Genomic DNA, 17,427 nt, shown 5'->3' with positions numbered 1-17,427 from the left:
TTTTGTTTTAAGTTACCAGGGGAGAAATAAAAACAGGTCCTCACTCCCATTTCCTCTATTCTCGCATGGTCAGCGATCTCTGCAACTGAGTGTTCCTGTTTTTGTCAAAGGAAACACCCTCCAGGAACTTAACTGTAGTGGGTGTCCTGCTTCAAGCTCATGTCGGAATTGCTTTGCATTTGATGAGAAGCACACACACCTCATAGCCCAAGTTTTAAGTGTGTGTATGTGTGTTAAAATGGAAGCACATTTTCCGGAGGATTGTTTCCCTCGGGCTGTACTTATAAATTGTTTTTGTGTTTTTTTTGTAAGCTTTCTTGGCTTTTTCACCTCTACACCAAATGAATTGAACATTACTGTAAAATAGCTATTATCTGAAATTTAGTTCCCTGAAACTGGGCACTTGGGAGAACGTTTTCAGCATTGACCCACCACATTCTGCTACTTGTATATGCAGGTACTAGGCCAAACTGTACTTCCCGCCTCAGAGTGTATGCTACTTGGGACTAAAAATAGTGCCTTGATCATCTGGCTTCCTCATAAAACCTGGAATATTTGCGTTTAGTAAATGTTTGCTGGATTGTCAAAAGCAGCATCTCCTAAGAATTAATAAAAATGGTTTTGCATAACAAATTACTTTGGGGGCTTAGTTATCCTTTTAGCCGTTTATACATCCTCTATAGGTAATTTAACATGTATCGAAAGGTAACGTCTGTGTGGGGATCCTAAGACATGTATTCCCTTGGAGGGCAACGAAGGCTTTCCTCTAGCAAGCATCAGAACAAAGTTGACTTACCAGGTATAACCTAGAATACTGTGAACGCAAAGCATGCTGTGTAATTGACATCTTTTAGAGTTGAGTAAACTCTATAATCTGATTCTGGAACTATAAGCTGTTTTCTGTTTGGATGGGAGTCTTTAATAAAGTAGTTGACTTTTTTTAAGTAAAAGTCTACAGAAGTTATGAAAAAATTTCATCTTGGTTAGTGCACTGCAAAAGTTGTAAATAAAGTTGGTTTGATTGTTCATCTAAACCCCTTATTTCATAAACTGATTCAGGTTATTAATTTTAAGGTGGTATAACTTTGAGACTATAAATTCACAGTTTATTTTGTGGTTTTTTTTGTGGGTCTATTCAAACTATTTGGGGAAGGATATATACGCAGTATTTCTTAGCATACCAAAACATCTCGAAAGGAATGTTCTTTCCCTCCACTTTACTTTTAAGCAGGTCTTAATCATACTTCAGTGTGCAGGAGAAACCATAGGATACTTGTTTAAAATGCAGATGCGTTTGTCTCACTGGAGTATGCATATTTAATAAGTGCTCTAGGTCACTGATTTTCAAACTTTATACAAAAGTTACCTGGTATATTATTAAAGTGCAAATTCTTATTCTGGGGTAAGCCCAATATTCTGCATTTTTATTCAGCTTTCCTCATGACATTGCTTCTAGTTCATAGACAACATGAGTTACAAAACCTGGCATGATTCTGATCCAGATCATCTGCTTTGAATAGTTATTACCGAAGCTGTAAATTGAAAGTAAGATATACATTAATGTCTTTCAATTAAAAAAACACTTAAGTAAGTCAGTTTTTAAAATTGCATTATTTATGTAGAAACTTTTTTCTTTGAGGATATTTGGAGGAAAGAAATCACTTGAAATCTATATAAGTGAAAATCAAATTACAGACAGCTTTAATATAATCGTTAAGCTTGTAATGATTATACAGCTTAGTGTATATGAACCCTACATTTTTAACCCAATATTAAACTTCTTTCCTTTCAAAATTAAGAACGGTCACATAAAGCTATATTCAGTAAACAAAGCATATTTAAAACCCCTAGTGTACGTTTCTGTTGTGATTATGGAACAAAGTGGTGAGAGGATGGCATAGGAGGCAGGGAAGGGAATGAGAAGGGGATAAACAAAACTGGCAAAAGTGTGTTCTTTTTTTGTATCTGAGATGCAAGGCTTTAAACTGTTTAGGAGTACTGCTTTTTCCTTAAATGATATCTCCCTAAATTAAAAGATGCCTAAAGCAACATGGAGTAGTAAGACAGCACCTTAAAAAAAAATTAACTCAGGACATTTTTATTTTGTCTATTCTTTTTCTTTTTTACAAACAACTTTATTGAGATATAATTGACATACCGTACAATTCACCCATTTAATGTGAATAATTTAATGGATGTTCATATATTAACAGATATGTGCCACCGTTTCCACAGTTTTAGAACATTTTCATGACCTCAAAAAAAAAAAAAAAAAATCCCAGCATCCAATATGTGGTGATGGAAAGAGAACTGACTCTGGGTGGTGAACACACAATGTAATATATAGGTGATGTATTACAGAATTGTACACCTGAAATCTATGTAACTTTACTAACAATTGTCACCCCAATAAACTTTAATTAAAAAAATAAAAAAAATAAAAACCAGCAAACCCATATCCTTTACTATTACCTCCTGTCCCTATTCCCCAAACCCTTCTCCAAACCTTAAGCTACGACTAATTTATTTTCTGTCTCTATAGTCTTCCCTATTCTGGATTTTATGTGAATGAAATCATATGTGGTCTTTTGTCATTGGCTTCTTTTACTGAGCATAATGTTTTCAAAGTTTACTTCATTCCTCTGTATGCCCAAATAATATTCCATTATATGGCTAATAACACATTTTTTTTATCTATTTGTTAGTTGATGGACATTTGGGTTGTTTCTGAGTTTGGCTATCACAAATAATGCTGCAGTAAACATTTGTGTACAAATAAAATTACTGGGTCATATAGTAATACTACATTTAATCATTGGAAGAATTGCCAGAGTTGTTTTATCAAAACGGTCACATCATTTTACATTCTTCCCAGCCGAATGTGAGGGTCCCAATTTTTCCACATTCTCACCACACGTGTTATCATCTGACTTTTTGATTTGATCCATCCTAATGGGTGTGAAGTGGATTTCTAGCGTGGTTTTGATTGCATTTTCCTGGTGGCTAATGATGTACATCGTTTCATTGGCCCTTTGTATATCTTCTTTGGTGAAATTTTTAACTGGGTTGTGTTTATTATTGAGTTGTAAGAATTCTTTATATCTTCTAAATACAAATTTCTTATCAGATACATGATTTGCAGATATTTTCTTCCATTTTGTGGGTTGTTTTTTCATGTTCTTGATGGTCTTTTGAAGCACAAATTAAAAGAAAAATTGATGAAGTCCAACTTACCTATTTTTTTATTTTGTTGTTCATTCTTTCAGTGTCCTATGTAAGAATCCCTGCCAAATCCAAGATTATAAAGGTTTACACCTATGTTTTCTTCTAAGAGTTTAATAGTTTTGACTCCTGCATATAGGTTTTTAATCTGTTTTGAGTTAATTTTTTATGTGGTATGAGGTAAGGGTCCAACTTCATTCTCTTGCGTGTAGCAATCCAGTTCTCCTAGCAAAATTTGTTGAAAAGACTATTTTTTCACCATTGAATGGTCTTGGCACTCTTGTCCAAAATCATTTGACTATAGATGTTTGTTTATACCTGGTTCTCATATAACCTCAAATCTAAGAGTCAGCTGAAGTTAAGATGAGGACCACAGTTTTCCCAACATTGTCACATGATAGAGTTTATAGAGCATTTCAAGTGAAATTTCCGGATCGGAGACTGACAGGTCTTAGAATTCCTTTCCCATCATGTAACCCCATGCTGTAAGTGCTCAGGAAATACTGTGCTTGGTTGATTTCAGTAAACACTTGAGTATTTACTCTCTGTGATACTGTTTAGATGATAATGGTAGTGATGATGGGATTGCAAGATGCTGCAAGTCATTGAGGACAGACAGTCTCCAGTGAAGAAAAAAGAGGCGTGCAGAAAACTCTGTTATAGACAGATTGTGATTATAGGACCTGGAAATACATCATGTTTCACTGAAAGTACCAGTGAAATGGGAAGATTCTAATTCTTATCAATGTTACTGACATGTTGGAGATGACCAGTACATGCTTCTGTTGGCTGGGAAACACTCAGTGAGGAGGTAACATTTAAGAGAGGTTGGAATGAAATTGCACAATAAAAGAATGGCAAGGATCACTTAAGTTTTTCTCCATATTCTTGGGAACCATAAATAATTCTGAGTGGCTGAATATAGGATGTTACAGGTTTACTATGTGGTGAGAGGGAGAAGGGCTTTGAAATTTGTTATACAGGTGGATGAAAGCTCTGCGAGATTTGTGTGGCAGTAACATGATCACCGAGGAAAATTAATGTGCCCCCAATCTGAGTGATAAATTTGATTGGGAGTTATCATTGGTAGGTTAATGAGATGGAAGCTATTTTAAGTCTGAGGTTAACGGCCTCAGGAAGAAAGTACAAATAAAAAAGGAGAGAAGGAAATTGATGCAACAGCAGATTTAAAAAGAGACATTTTAAGATTTATAATCCCTCTCTTCAGGTAATTTTTAGGGGAAGGAATTATAACTTTATTTCACCTGGGGATACAATACACCAATGAAAATAACATTAGACAGTTAGAAATGCTGGATGGGCTAGAGATGTAAACTTGAGACTGTGACATAAATTTATTGAATGATAACACTGAACCAGACTCTGTGTGGAAGTCTAATCCCTGCCCTCTTGGAGTGTGAACCAATAGGAGTCACTATAATAAACAGAGCTGTGTGACAAACACCTGCAATACCAGGTAATACATATGTAAATGGAATAAGCACATAGTACAGAACTAGTATAGAAGACTGGAGTGACTAATGGCATAGAGATGATCTCTGAAACCCTGCAAGTGGGTGACATTATCAAGAGAGAGTAAGTAGAGTAAGAGACACTGTTGGTAAAGAGGAACTAAAGTTTAGTATCTGTTGTCCCAATGTAACAGTGCATAATTTGTTTTCTTATGTTTTCTAATCTAAGGCAGGCCTTCAACTTTAAATGTATTGTTTGTTTTTTTTTTAATTTGATTATCAATTACCCATGTTTCAGAGAAAAAATAAACATTTTATGACCAGTTATTTAAAGGTTACAGCGTGGAAAAATGACTAGAAAGAGATTTCTGAAGAGTTATAACTCTAGTTGACCACATTCCCTTGAAACAGTTAAATTTAAGGATTTTAGAATGAATTTTTAGTTCCTGTAAAAAATGTTATGAAGTTGCTTGAAGCAGAGATGCTCAATTTTTTGCAGACTTTTTTCTTAACAAGAATAAAATTTGCCTTTAATATTAATTTAACCAGTGCCCACTTTCTTATGAAATTGAACTCTTGTGTTTTTTTCCTGTGATATAATAGCTTTTAGTTGAGTTGAAATTTACCTCAATTTAGTAAAGTTCACGCTTACCTTAATCAAGATATAGAACGCTTCCAACATCCCCCCCAAAAATTCTCTCATGTAGTTACCCCTCCCACTCCCTGCCTCTGGCAACCGCTTATCTGTTTTCTGCCTTTAGTTTTGTCTGTTCCAGAATTTCATATAAATGAAATCATACAGTATGAAACTTTTTGAGCCTAGCTTCTTTGACTTAGCATAAAGCATGTGATTTATCGCTATTGTTGCATGTACCAATAGTGCATTCCTTTTTATTGCTGAATTTGTCATATATATGTAGCAGTTTGTTGTTGGAGGACATTTCTGTTTCCAGTTTGGGGCATTAATGAGTAAAGTCAATATAAATATTTATGTAGAGGTTTTGTAATGAACCAGGTTTTTATTTCTTTTGAGTAAATACTTAGAAATAGTATTGCTGGATTGTATGGTTAATACATGTTTAACTTTGTAAGAAACTGCCAAACTTTTCTTACAAAGAGGTTCAAGGGGGATAAGGTACAGGGAGGTGGAGTCATTTGCTTTTAGTCCTACAAGTTAATGTCTATAGTGTAATACCTACAACTTGAGACTAGATTCAATAGAACAGTGTTCTGAGAATCGATTATCTGTGGTTTCATTCAAACACATGCATGATGCTTCAACACAAAAGTATGTTACTGTATTTCCTGGTATCATTAAAGTAACTTTCATATCAAATTTTATTTCTAATCAAAGAGTTGTGCTTTGTATATATTACTGAGTATTTGGATCCTGAAAACCTACCTAGCCCCAAGGAACCTTTGATGAAACTGGATTTGTCTATTTCAGTCTCTGATCAGGTTTGCATTAATTTGATCTCTGAAATGTAATAAAATTACAAAAGATTCTGAGAGAGAGAGAGAGAGAGAGAGAGAGAGAGAGAGACAACTGCCAAACTCTTTTCCACAGCATCTGTGTTCATTTTGCATTCTCATCAACAGTGAATGAGAATTCCATTTGTTTCACTTCCTTGTCAGCACTTGTTAGTATAAGTTTTTATTTTAGGCAGTGGTGAGCTTGAGGCCAGCTTATACTGACTCAAAACAACTGATTGTTAAGTTTTCAATTTTGTAAGCTGGTTAATAAACACAGCCATTGCTAAAAATTAAATTATATAAATTTATAATTATATTATATTAAAAACAAAGAATAAATATTTTCAACTTGTCACTTCCTAATTCCTTTACTACATTTTACTGTTGGTTATATGTCTATTTACTTGAGGTTATGTGTCTATTGTGTCTGTATGGTAAAAAGTAGTATATATTTTCCCAACTTCACAGTTTGTGAGGGGTAACCAGCCACAGCAGGCGTGTTTACGTTACAGAAATCAGCAACAGCTAAAAATCAGGGTCTTCTCTCCCAAAGACCTGGTTGCTAAACATTTACCCGCACACCATTTTTTTTTTTTTGACCATTCTAACTGGTGTGTGTGTTACCTCATTGTGGTTTTATTGTATGTTCCATAATGACTAATGATGTTGAGTATCTTTTCATGTATATAAGTCACCATCTGAAAATTATCTTCTTTGGTGAACTCTCCTTTCAGATGTTTTGCACATTTTTAAAAATTGGGTTTCCTTAATTGAGTTTTGAGACTTCTTTATGTATTTTCAATATAAACCCTTTACCAGATAAGTGTTTTAGAGATATTTTCCCTAGTCTGTGGCTTGTCCTTTTATGCTATTAACAGTATCTTTCACAAAGCAAGTTTATTATTTTGGTGAAGTTCAAGTAATCCTTTTTTTTATTTATAGTACTTTATATGGTACATGTGAAATCCTTTGCTGATACTAACCCAGGGTCACAAAGGTTTTGCTTATGTTTTCTTCTAGAAGTGTTACAGCTTTAGCTTTAACATTTAGGCCTGGGATTTATTTTGAATTACTTTTCATATGAATTAAGGCTTTTCTTTGTTTTTGTTTTTCCATGTAGATACACAGTTGTTCTAGCACCATTTATTGAAAAATAATCATACTGTTAAGGTTTGTTTTATGACTCAGACAATGACCTGTCATGGTAAAGGTTATGTTTGCACTTGAAAAGAACGTATATAGTCTGATGTTGGGTGGAGCGTTGTATAAATGTTAGGTCAAGTTGGTTGATAGTATTTTTCAATACACTCAACAACATCACTGAATCTCAAGTGCTTTATGCTAAGCTAAAGCCCTTTATGCTGGGCTGTCTTTGCATCTTTTGTCAAAAATCAATTGAGCATATACGTATGTGTGAGTCTATTTCTGGACTCTATTCTGTTCATTGATCTGTTGACTGTCCTTTTGCCAGTTTTACGCTACCGTGATGACAGTAACTGAGTCTTGGAATCAGGTAGTGTGAATCCACTGACTTTGTTCTTTACAAAATTGTTTTGACTACTCTAGTTCTTTTGCCTTTCCATATAATTTTATAATCTATTGATTTATACCAAAAATTCCTGCTAGTAATTTATTTGGGGTTGTAATGAATCCATAGTGCAGTTTGGGGAGAATTGACATATTAACAATATTGAGCCTTTAAGCCATAAATATGTGATTTCTCTCCATTTATTTAGATGTTATTTGACTTTTTTCATCATTTTTTTCATCATTTCATCTGTGCATACAGATCTAGCACATATTTTGTTAATTTATACCTTAAGTATTTCACGGGTTTATGGTACTTTTATTTCCTTTTACATTTGCTCACTAGTAGCATATTGACCCTTTATCCTGCAACTGGGCCAAACTAACTCATGTTCTAGTAGGTAGGTTTTCTGTAGAGTCCTTGGGAATTTTTATGTAGATAATTGTGTTACCTCTGATTAGACTTTTATTTCTTTCCAGTTCTTGTCTTTATACCTTTTTTTTTTTTTGATCTTGCCTTAATGCACCGGCAAGGACCACCAGGATAATGTTCAATAATGAGAGTGGATATCCTTTCCCCTTTCATGGTTGTAAGAGGAAAATATTCTTTCTTCCTTAAATATGATGTTATCTGTAAGTTTTTTTGGTAGATAACCTTCACCAGGTTCAATAAATTCCTGTCTATTTCTAGTTTTCTGAAATTTTGTGTCCATGAATGGATGTTGATTTTCGCAAATGCTTTTTTTGCATCTAATAAGCTGATCATAAGGCTTTTTACTTTTTTGTTAAAGTGGATTACATTGATTGATTTTCAGATGTTGAATAAACCTTGCTTTCCTAGAATAAACTCCACACATCATAATGTGTATATATTTTTATATATTGTTGTATTTAGTTTGCTATTATTTTATTTAGGCTGTTGTATCTGTGTGACAGATATTTATGTGTTGTTTTCTTTTACTTGTAATGTGTTTGTCTGATATTGATATCATAAATGTTGGCTTCAGTAAATCAATTGGGGCATTTTATTCTGTATATTCTTGAAGAGGTTGTATGGAATTAGTCTCGTTTTAAATGTTGATAGAACTCACTATTGGAGTCTTCTGAACATGTAGTTTTGTTCATTGGAAGACTTTTAACTACAAATTCAGTATCTTTTTTCCCCCCCATTTTTTTTTACAATTGTTTATTTGAGCCAAACCGACAACATTGCCAGGAAGCAAGATCTCAAATGCTCCTCACAAATTCAGTATCTTTAATACGTATAGCACTATTTCTCCTTGGTGAACTTTGGTGTAGTATGTGTCTTTCAAGAGATTTGTCCATTAAAAGTTCAGAAATTTATGGGCGTAAGTTTTTTGTAATACTCCCTTACCATGTCTGTGGGGTATATGGGTGATGCTCTTCCCTTTTCATTCCTGATACTGATAATTTATGTCTTCTTTTTTTTTGCTTATGTTATTCATTTATTTTATTTTTGCTGGAGGTTTATCTTTTTCTTGGGATCTTTTTCAATGAATCAACTTTTGGTTTCTTGATTTTTTGTTTGTTTTGAATTTCATTGATTTACGCTTTTTATTTTCTTCTGCTTGCTTTGTGTTTAATTTGCTATTCTAGCTTCTTTGAATTGATTTGAGGCTTGTTTTGAGTATTAATATTTAGCTATATATTTCTCTGTAATCACTTCTTTAGTTGCACCACACGTATTTTGATATAGTGTTTTTCTTTTCATTCGATTTCAACTATCTTCTAGTTTTCCTTGTGATGACTTCCTGTTTGATTTATGACTTATTTAGAAGTATGTTAACTTCAGAATTTTGGGGATTTTATGGATAGCTTTCTGTTACTGATTTCTACTTTAATTTGATTATGGTCAGAGAATGTTTAATGATTTCAATTCTTTTAAATTTGTTTAGTTTTGTCTGATGGCCCAGGATATAGTCTATTAGGGTGCATAGTTTGTGTATACTTGAAAAGAATGTATATAGTCTGATGTTATTAGTGGAGTATTCTATAACTGGTAGGTCTAGTTGATTGATAGTGTTTTCCAAGTCTTATCTATCTATCTATTCTGTCAATTACTGAGGGAAGAGTGTTGAAGTCTCCAAGTATAAGTGTAGGTTTTTTACTCTTTACTTCTTACAGTTCAGTTTTTCTTTCATGTATTTTGAAGCTCTATTGTTAGACACATAGATGTTTAGTGTTATGATTTTTTTGGTAAATTCATCCTTTTATTATATGATGCCCCTCTTTATTGCTGGCACTACTTCTTATTCTGAATTTTACATTATCTGATGTTATTGTAGCACTCCAGCTCTTATCTGTGTCTTTAAAGTAGGTTAATTTGTAGGCAGCATATTTTTGTGTATTGTTATTTTTATATCCAATCTGGTCACATCTGTCTTCTAATTTGTATGTTTAGACTATTTACATTTAATGTAATTCTTGGTATGGTTGGATTAGATCTACCACTTTATTTGTTTACTGTTTTTCCACTTTGTTTCCCCATTTCTCCCTTCTTTTGTATTACTTTAATGTTTATTAGTATTTCATGTTAATTTACCTACCAGATTTTTTAACTTTATCTCTTATCTCTATCAATATACATATCTATATAAGTATCTTTACATATCTATACAGGTATCTATGTGGAACTCCCAATCAGGGCTCCTTTCTAGGGGGGCCAGGAATGGCCCCCTGTGAGCTGCTTGGAGTTGTCCACTTTGATGATAAGTCAGTCAGTGTGTTGATCAATAATCAGTCCTTCAGTCTTGTCTCCACTTAAACTGAGGCTTTCACCAATGAGAGAGAGAAAGAGAAAGAGAGAGTCATTGCTGTAGGGATTACAATATATATACCTATCCATTTATAATCTAATTAAATACTGTATTTCTACAAATAAAATACAGAGCCTTACCACCATAAACGTCCATTTATCTCCTTTCTTTTATGTTACAGTTTTCACATATATTACATCTCTATACATTGATAACTTTACCAGTGTTAAATTACTTTTGCTTTTGTTGTCATACACATTTTAAATAACTTAAGAGAAGAAAAAGAGTCTGTTGTATTTCCCCAGTTACCAGCTCTTCCTTTATTCCTGAAGGTCCACATTTTTACTTTCTCATACATTTTCAGTCGAAAGAACTTCTTTTAGCACTTTTTTTTTTTTGAAGAGCTGGCCTGTGATGGCGGATTCCTGTTTTCTTTCATCTGAGTATATCTTTATTTCAGCTTCATTCCTGAAGATATTTTACTGGATATAGAATTCTGTGTTGACAATTCTTTTCTTTCAGCACTTTAAAGATTATGTTCCACTGTCCCCTAGTCTCTCATTTCTGGTGAGAAACATACAGTCCTTCTAGTTGTTTCTTTAAATGTGATTGTTTGTTTGTTTGTTTGTTTTTCTTCAGCTGCTTCAAATTTATTAAGTTTTAATCTTTGGTTTTCAGCCTTTTTAAATGATGTAGCAGGGTCTGGTTTTCTCTGAAGTTATCCTGTTCAAAGTTTGCTTTTTCCTAAACCTAAATTTATGACTTTCACTAAATTTGGGCAGTTTGGCGGCACAATTTCTTGAAGTATTTTTCTGCACTGCACTCTTTCTAGGACTCCAATGACATGAATGTTAGACGTTTTTGTATTGTTTCACAGGTCTCTGAGTTCTGTTTTTTTGTGTTTTTTTCCTCTCTGCTATTCAGATTAGATATAGTCTAATGTTTTATCTTCAAGTTCACTGACTTTATCTCAAGAACTATAAAGGTTCTGAAATTTTACTCTCCTTGTAAGCTAATAAAATAACTTATTTTATGGATATTGGAAGAAGACACACAATAAAGGACTTTATTACTCAAAACATATCGAGCAGCATGAGTATCATATTTGCGACAATTTACCTTGCCCCTCGCTTGCCAGGGTGGTGAGATAGAGGAACCCAGGCCAGTGTTGCACCCGCTTTGATTTGTGTCACATTTGAAGAACCCAAGCTTAGGGAACCCAAGTCATTTATAATAGGCAATAAGTCTGCCTATTATTTGCTCCAGAGGAGACATTATCTTTATTATACTAGACAGTAAATAAATCTGGTCTTTACTTGGGGAAAAAGACACTTACTTGTACCGTTTTACCAAGGCTGTTTCCCAGAAACATAGGCTTCTCTCAGAGTTTTAGCTGCCTGCACTGTCACACACTTACGCTCAGCTTAGGCCACCCTTGCAGTGAAAGAAGTGAGAGAGAAAATACTAATAAGTATTTCTGTTCCCTAGTCTTCATACTACTGGGTTTTCTTTTCCTTTATTCAACTGGCCAGAGTAGTAGATGTTCTCTTGGGGTTTTATTTTTTTCCCCACTGATGTTATTTTTAATACGTGACAGGCACATAACTTTCAGGTACATTTGTGATGTTTAAGAAGCCTTCATTTGAGGAGATACAGAATTTGGGGACTGTCTAGAACCATTTACATTTAATATAGTCACAATCCAGCTGAGTTTGTTTTTGTTTTTGTTTTCAATTCTCATCCCCCACTGCCCTCCCCTTTGGCAACCATCAACTTGTTCTCTGTATCTATGGGACTGTTTCTCTTTTGTTTTGTTTATTCATTTTATGTATTTCTTTTTTTAGATTCCACTTGTAAGTATCTTTCTCTTTCTGACTTGTTTCGCTTAGCATAATAATACTCTCTAGGTCCATCCATGATGTTGCAGATGGAAAGATTTCATTCTTTTTTTATTGCTGAATAATGTTCCGTGTGCGTGCATACGTGCGTGTGTGTGTTTGTGCGTGTTTGTATTACATCTTCTTTATCCATTTGTATATTAATGGACATCTAGGTTGCTTCCATATCTTGACTATTATTTGTAATGCCACAATGAACGTAGGGATGTATATATATCTTTTTGAGTTAGTGTTTTTGTTTTCTTCTGATAAATACCCGGAAGTGAAATTGCTGGATCATTTGGCAGATCTATTTTTTAATATTTTGAGGAATCTCCATACTGTTCTCCATGGTAGTTGCACTAATTTACAATCCCATCAATAGTATACAAGGGTTCCCTTTTCTTCACATCCTCACCAACTCTTGTTTGTTGATTTATTGATGATAGCCATTCTGACAGGTAAGAGGTGATAGCGCATTGTGGTTTTACTTTACATTGCCCTGATTAATGATATTAAGCATCTTTTCATATGTCTGTTGGCCATCTTTATGTTTTCTTGAGAGAAATGTATATTCAGGTCCTCTGCCTATTTTTTAATTGGATTGTTTGTTTTTTTAGTGTTGCGTTGTAAGAGTTCCATATATATTTTGGATGTTAACCCTTTATTGGATGTATCGTTTATGAATATCTTCTTCCATTCAGTAGGTTGTCTTTTCATTTTGTTGATGGTTTCCTCCACTGTGCAAAAATTTTTTAGTTTGATGTAGTTCCATTTGTTTGTTTTTTCTTTTGTTTCCCTTGCTCAAGGAGATAGATACAAAAAGATACTACTAAGAGTGATGTCAGACAGTTTAGTGCCTTTCTTTTCATATAGGAGTTTTATGATTTCAGGTCTAATATTTAAGTCTTTAATCCATTTTGAGTTTATTTTTGTTTATTTACAAGAAGTGGTCTAGTTCCATTTTTTTGTTATTTGCATATATGTGTCTAGTTTTTCCAACGTCACTTATTGAAGAGACTATCTTTACCCCTTTGTGTATCCTTGCCTCCTTTGTTGTAGATTAATTGACCATATAAACGAGGATTTATTTCTCGGCTCTCTATTCTATTTCATTGATCTATATATCTGTTTTTATGCCAGTACCATACTGTACTATTGTAGTGTATTTTAAATAGTGTAGCTTTGTAGTATAGTTTGATGTCAAGGAGCGCGACACCTCCTACTTTGTTCTTTCTCAAGATTTCTTTGGCTGTTTGGGGTCTTTCGTGGTTCCATATAAATTTTATTTTTATTTATAATTCTGAGAACAATGTCATTGGTGTTTTAATAAGGATTGTATTGAATCTGTGTATTGCTTTAGGAATTAAAGGCATTTTAACAATATTAATCCTTCCAACCCATGAACAAGGTATATCTTCCACTAATTTGTATCTTGTTCAGTTTCTGTCTTCAATGTCTCAACAGTTTCCAGAGTACAGGTCTTTTTACCTCTGGTGAAATTTATTGCTAGGCGTTTATATTCTTTGATGCAGTTGTGAATGGAATTGTTTTCTTAATTTCTTCTGATCATTATTAATGTATAGAAACACTACAGTTTCTATGTATTGATTCTGTATCCTGAAACTTCATGGAAGTCATTTATTCTAATAGTTTTTTGTTGGAGACTAGGGTTTTCTATATATGGTATCACGTCATCTGCAAATAATGAGAGTTTCACTTTTTTCCAATTTGGATTCTTTTTATTTCTTTGTGTTGTCTGATTTCCAATACTGTATTGAATAGAAGTGGTAATACTGAGCACCCTTGTCTTGTTCCTGATCTTAAAGGAAATGCTTTCAGCTTTTCACCATTGAGTATGTTATTTTATTAGTTGTGGGTTTGTCATATATGGACATTATATTGAGATGTGTTCCTTCTATACTCATTTTGTTGAGAGTCTTTATCATAAAAAGATGCAGAATTTTGTCAAATGCTTTTTCTGCATCTATTGAGATGATCATATCCTTTTTTTTTATTATGTGATGTATTGCATTAATTGATTTACAGATGTTGAACCTTTCTTGGATCCCTGAGATGAATCCCATTTCGTCATAGTGTATACTCCTTTTAATGTGTTGTTGAATCCAGTTTGCTAATATTTTGTTGAGAATTTTTACATCTATGTTCATCAGGGATATTGGCCTATAATTTTCTTTTTGTGTGATGTTTTATCTGGTTTTAATATCAGGGTTATGCTAGCTTCATAAAATAACTTTTTGGAAGCAATTTTCCTTCCTCTGCAATTTTTGAAGTAGTTTAAGATGACTAGGTATGTATTCTTTAAATGTTTGGTAGAATTCATCTGTGAATTCATCAATTTAATTACTAAACTAGCCAAAAGAACCTAGGAGGGTAGACGGAAAAATTTCTCCCCTACATCTACTTTAAAAAAAATACCAAGGTTCACCGGCCTGGTGGCTCAGGCGGTTAGAGCTCCGTGCTCCTAACTCCGAAGGCTGCCGGTTCGATTCCCACATGGGCCAGTGGGCTCTCAACCACAAGGTTGCCGGTTCAACTCCTCAAGTCCTGCAAGGGACGGTGGGCAACGCCCCCTGCAACTAAGATTGAACACGGCACCTTGAGCTGAGCTGCCACCAAGCTCCCAGATGGCTCAGTTGGTTGGAGTACATCCTCTCAACCACAAGGTTGCCGGTTCAACTCCCACAAGGGATGGTGGGCAGTGACCCCTGCAACTAACAATGACAGCTGGACCTAGAGCTGAACTGCGCCCTCCACAACTACTATTGAAAGGACAACTTGACTTGGAAAAAATCCTGGAATACACACTGTTCCCCAATAAAGTCCTGTTAAGAAAAAAAAGAAATTGGCAAACTGTCTTCTGTATGAGTCGTCTTTGTGAAGAGAAGAACAGGAAAAACGAATCGATGCTGGCAGAAGCCAGGTGGGGCAAGGGTAAAGAATGGAAGCTTCTGGGGTTCATAATGTTCTGTTTCTTGATCTAAGTGCTTGTTACACAGGGATGTTGGGTTTGTGAAAGTATCTAGCTGTGCACTTTTGACACAATTTTGATACAATTTCCTTTTTATGTTATTTTTTTTTAAAGTATTGGTTTTAACTATCATAAGAAAACTATAATAAAGCTAAAAGCTTTGTGGTCTAGATTTCATTATGTTGGTCATTTTACTTTAAGGTTAAGAAGTACAAAATAGTCCCACAGCTTAGTTAAAATGTAAATGAGGAGAGGGCATATTTTTAGTTTGAAACTATAGAAATTTTAGAATAATTGTAGTCTTAATTCAACTAGTATTAAACCTTCCTCCTGTGGTAAAGCAGTACTTTGAACTTCTTACACGTGCAATATATTTTGGGTTTGACTATATAATAATCTTAAAAGATTAAATTTTGTTTTTGTCAATCATAACACAAGGTGACAAATTAGTATCTCAAAAGGGGTGATTAGAAAACGTTTTCTTATTTCACTCTTAAGTGACATTTTGTTAAGGGAGAGGAGTAAAAGTGTGTTTTTGGTTCATTCTTACCCTCAGAGGAAGAATTATAAATAACTGTTCTTGTTCTTTCTTCCCTGCAAGAGAATGTTCTGTTTCTGTAATGTATAGAGACGTGATTATAACAGATAAATGTGCCAATCCATTTATTACTGTTTGTTTGGTTTTTTTTAACAGTCAAGTCCATCATCTCCAGAACCAACTAGTCTTCTAACTGAAGATGTTAGTACAAACTCCAATGGTCCAAAACCTGCAGAAGTTGTGCTAGATGACGACAGAGAAGATCTTTTTGCAGGTAATTGTAACTATCTTTATTTTTTTATAATTATGGCCAACTGTAGTATATATCCTGTTACAAATTATTCTGTAAAGCAAAACTAAAATTTTCTGTAAAGGGTTAGTGGTAGCTCTTCTTGTTAACAACTTAGAAGGGTAAGAAATTTCCAATTAGATAACTCTGAAAAATAATGGGCTGTTGAGAGAAACAAAAATGTGATCTTTTCTGGTTTTAAGCATTTGAAAATAAATCACATAATTTGATTATTTGATCAGTACTTAGACTTAAAAGACTAATAATGGTTGTGGCATTCATACTTTGAGAAATAGCAGTGATTGTACTCTTTATTAATTACAAGTTGTCACAAAGCAAAATTAAACCCTGGATTTAAAAATCACTAAATTTACAATCTATATTTAGTTGAAATCTATATTTAGTTGAAATGTGTTTATTTTAATACTTCAGTATTTACCACCTGTTTCATTTTGATTTACTTTTAGGTGAGTAAATTTATGTTTGAGGAATTTATTTTTCATATGAGGTCAGGGTTTGGTGTAGTCCATCCTACCTTTAAAAAAATTGAACTCTCTTCAAAAACAGTTTTCTTCTTGAAGATTAAAATTTAGGTACAATTTAATGTTTGTTTATTAAAAAGCTAAATCTTTCTTAGAATTAATGACACGATCAAAATAGTAACTTTTTGTGTAACAGTTTAATTTACCTGAACTGGCTTTCATTGAGTTGAAATTTACTAATATGTCCTCAGCCTTTATAGTGTGTGAATTTTCAAACCATTCTGAATTTTTTGTACAATTATGTTTAAGATACAGCCCTCTATCACAAAGGTCCATGTAATTTCCTGCTTGATTAGTTCCATGAAAAGTTTTTATTGCAGATGAATTCACGTATTTTATCATGTCAGAAAATTTTAAAGTATGATACCAAATACCAATCATATTGCCCCCCTAACAACTTAAAATAAAAATTATAGTTAACCAAAGTGGTAATATTCTTTTTTGTTTCCTTTCATGGGCTTTTTCCAGGTAGTTCTCAAAATTTTTTCATGGCATTTATGTTTTAATCTAAAAGAGGACTCCTTTCTCTGCTAAGCAGGTATTAATCTAAGATTGTGTATATTCTTCTCATAATATAGAGTTAATGTAGAAGTTTTGGATTATCCATTTTATTAAAGACTCTTTCATCTTGAAGTCACAGAATTCTATATAGATGAAGTATGCTGAAACTAACAACAGAATTCTGTGTGTGTGTATGTGTGTAAGCGGAGAGGATTTT

At 33.6% G+C, this 17,427-nt stretch overlaps 1 protein-coding gene across 7 annotated transcripts in view; it reads left to right on the top strand.

Moving 5' to 3' along the window:
- Positions 1-17,427, top strand: part of SNX2 (sorting nexin 2) — a 53,300-nt gene that overhangs the window by 869 nt on the left and 35,004 nt on the right. For 5 of the 7 annotated variants that reach the window (XR_013993618.1, XM_081053308.1, XM_081053311.1 and 2 more), the window contains exon 2: positions 16,035-16,152. Coding sequence is in view for 4 of the 7 variants with exons in the window: in XM_081053308.1 (XP_080909434.1) it covers positions 16,035-16,152 (118 nt within the window). In the remaining 3 variants the exon portion in view is untranslated. Of the gene's footprint in view, positions 1-16,034; positions 16,153-17,177; positions 17,248-17,427 lie in introns of all 7 variants that reach the window. The other 2 variants (XM_081053313.1, XM_081053312.1) reach the window with 1 other exon arrangement.

The sequence above is a fragment of the Rhinolophus hipposideros genome (assembly GCF_964194185.1).
Source record: "Rhinolophus hipposideros genome assembly, chromosome: 7".
Taxonomy (NCBI): domain Eukaryota; kingdom Metazoa; phylum Chordata; class Mammalia; order Chiroptera; family Rhinolophidae; genus Rhinolophus; species Rhinolophus hipposideros.
Note: the sequence above shows the minus strand (reverse complement) of the source record. Positions and strands in the feature narration are given on the sequence as shown.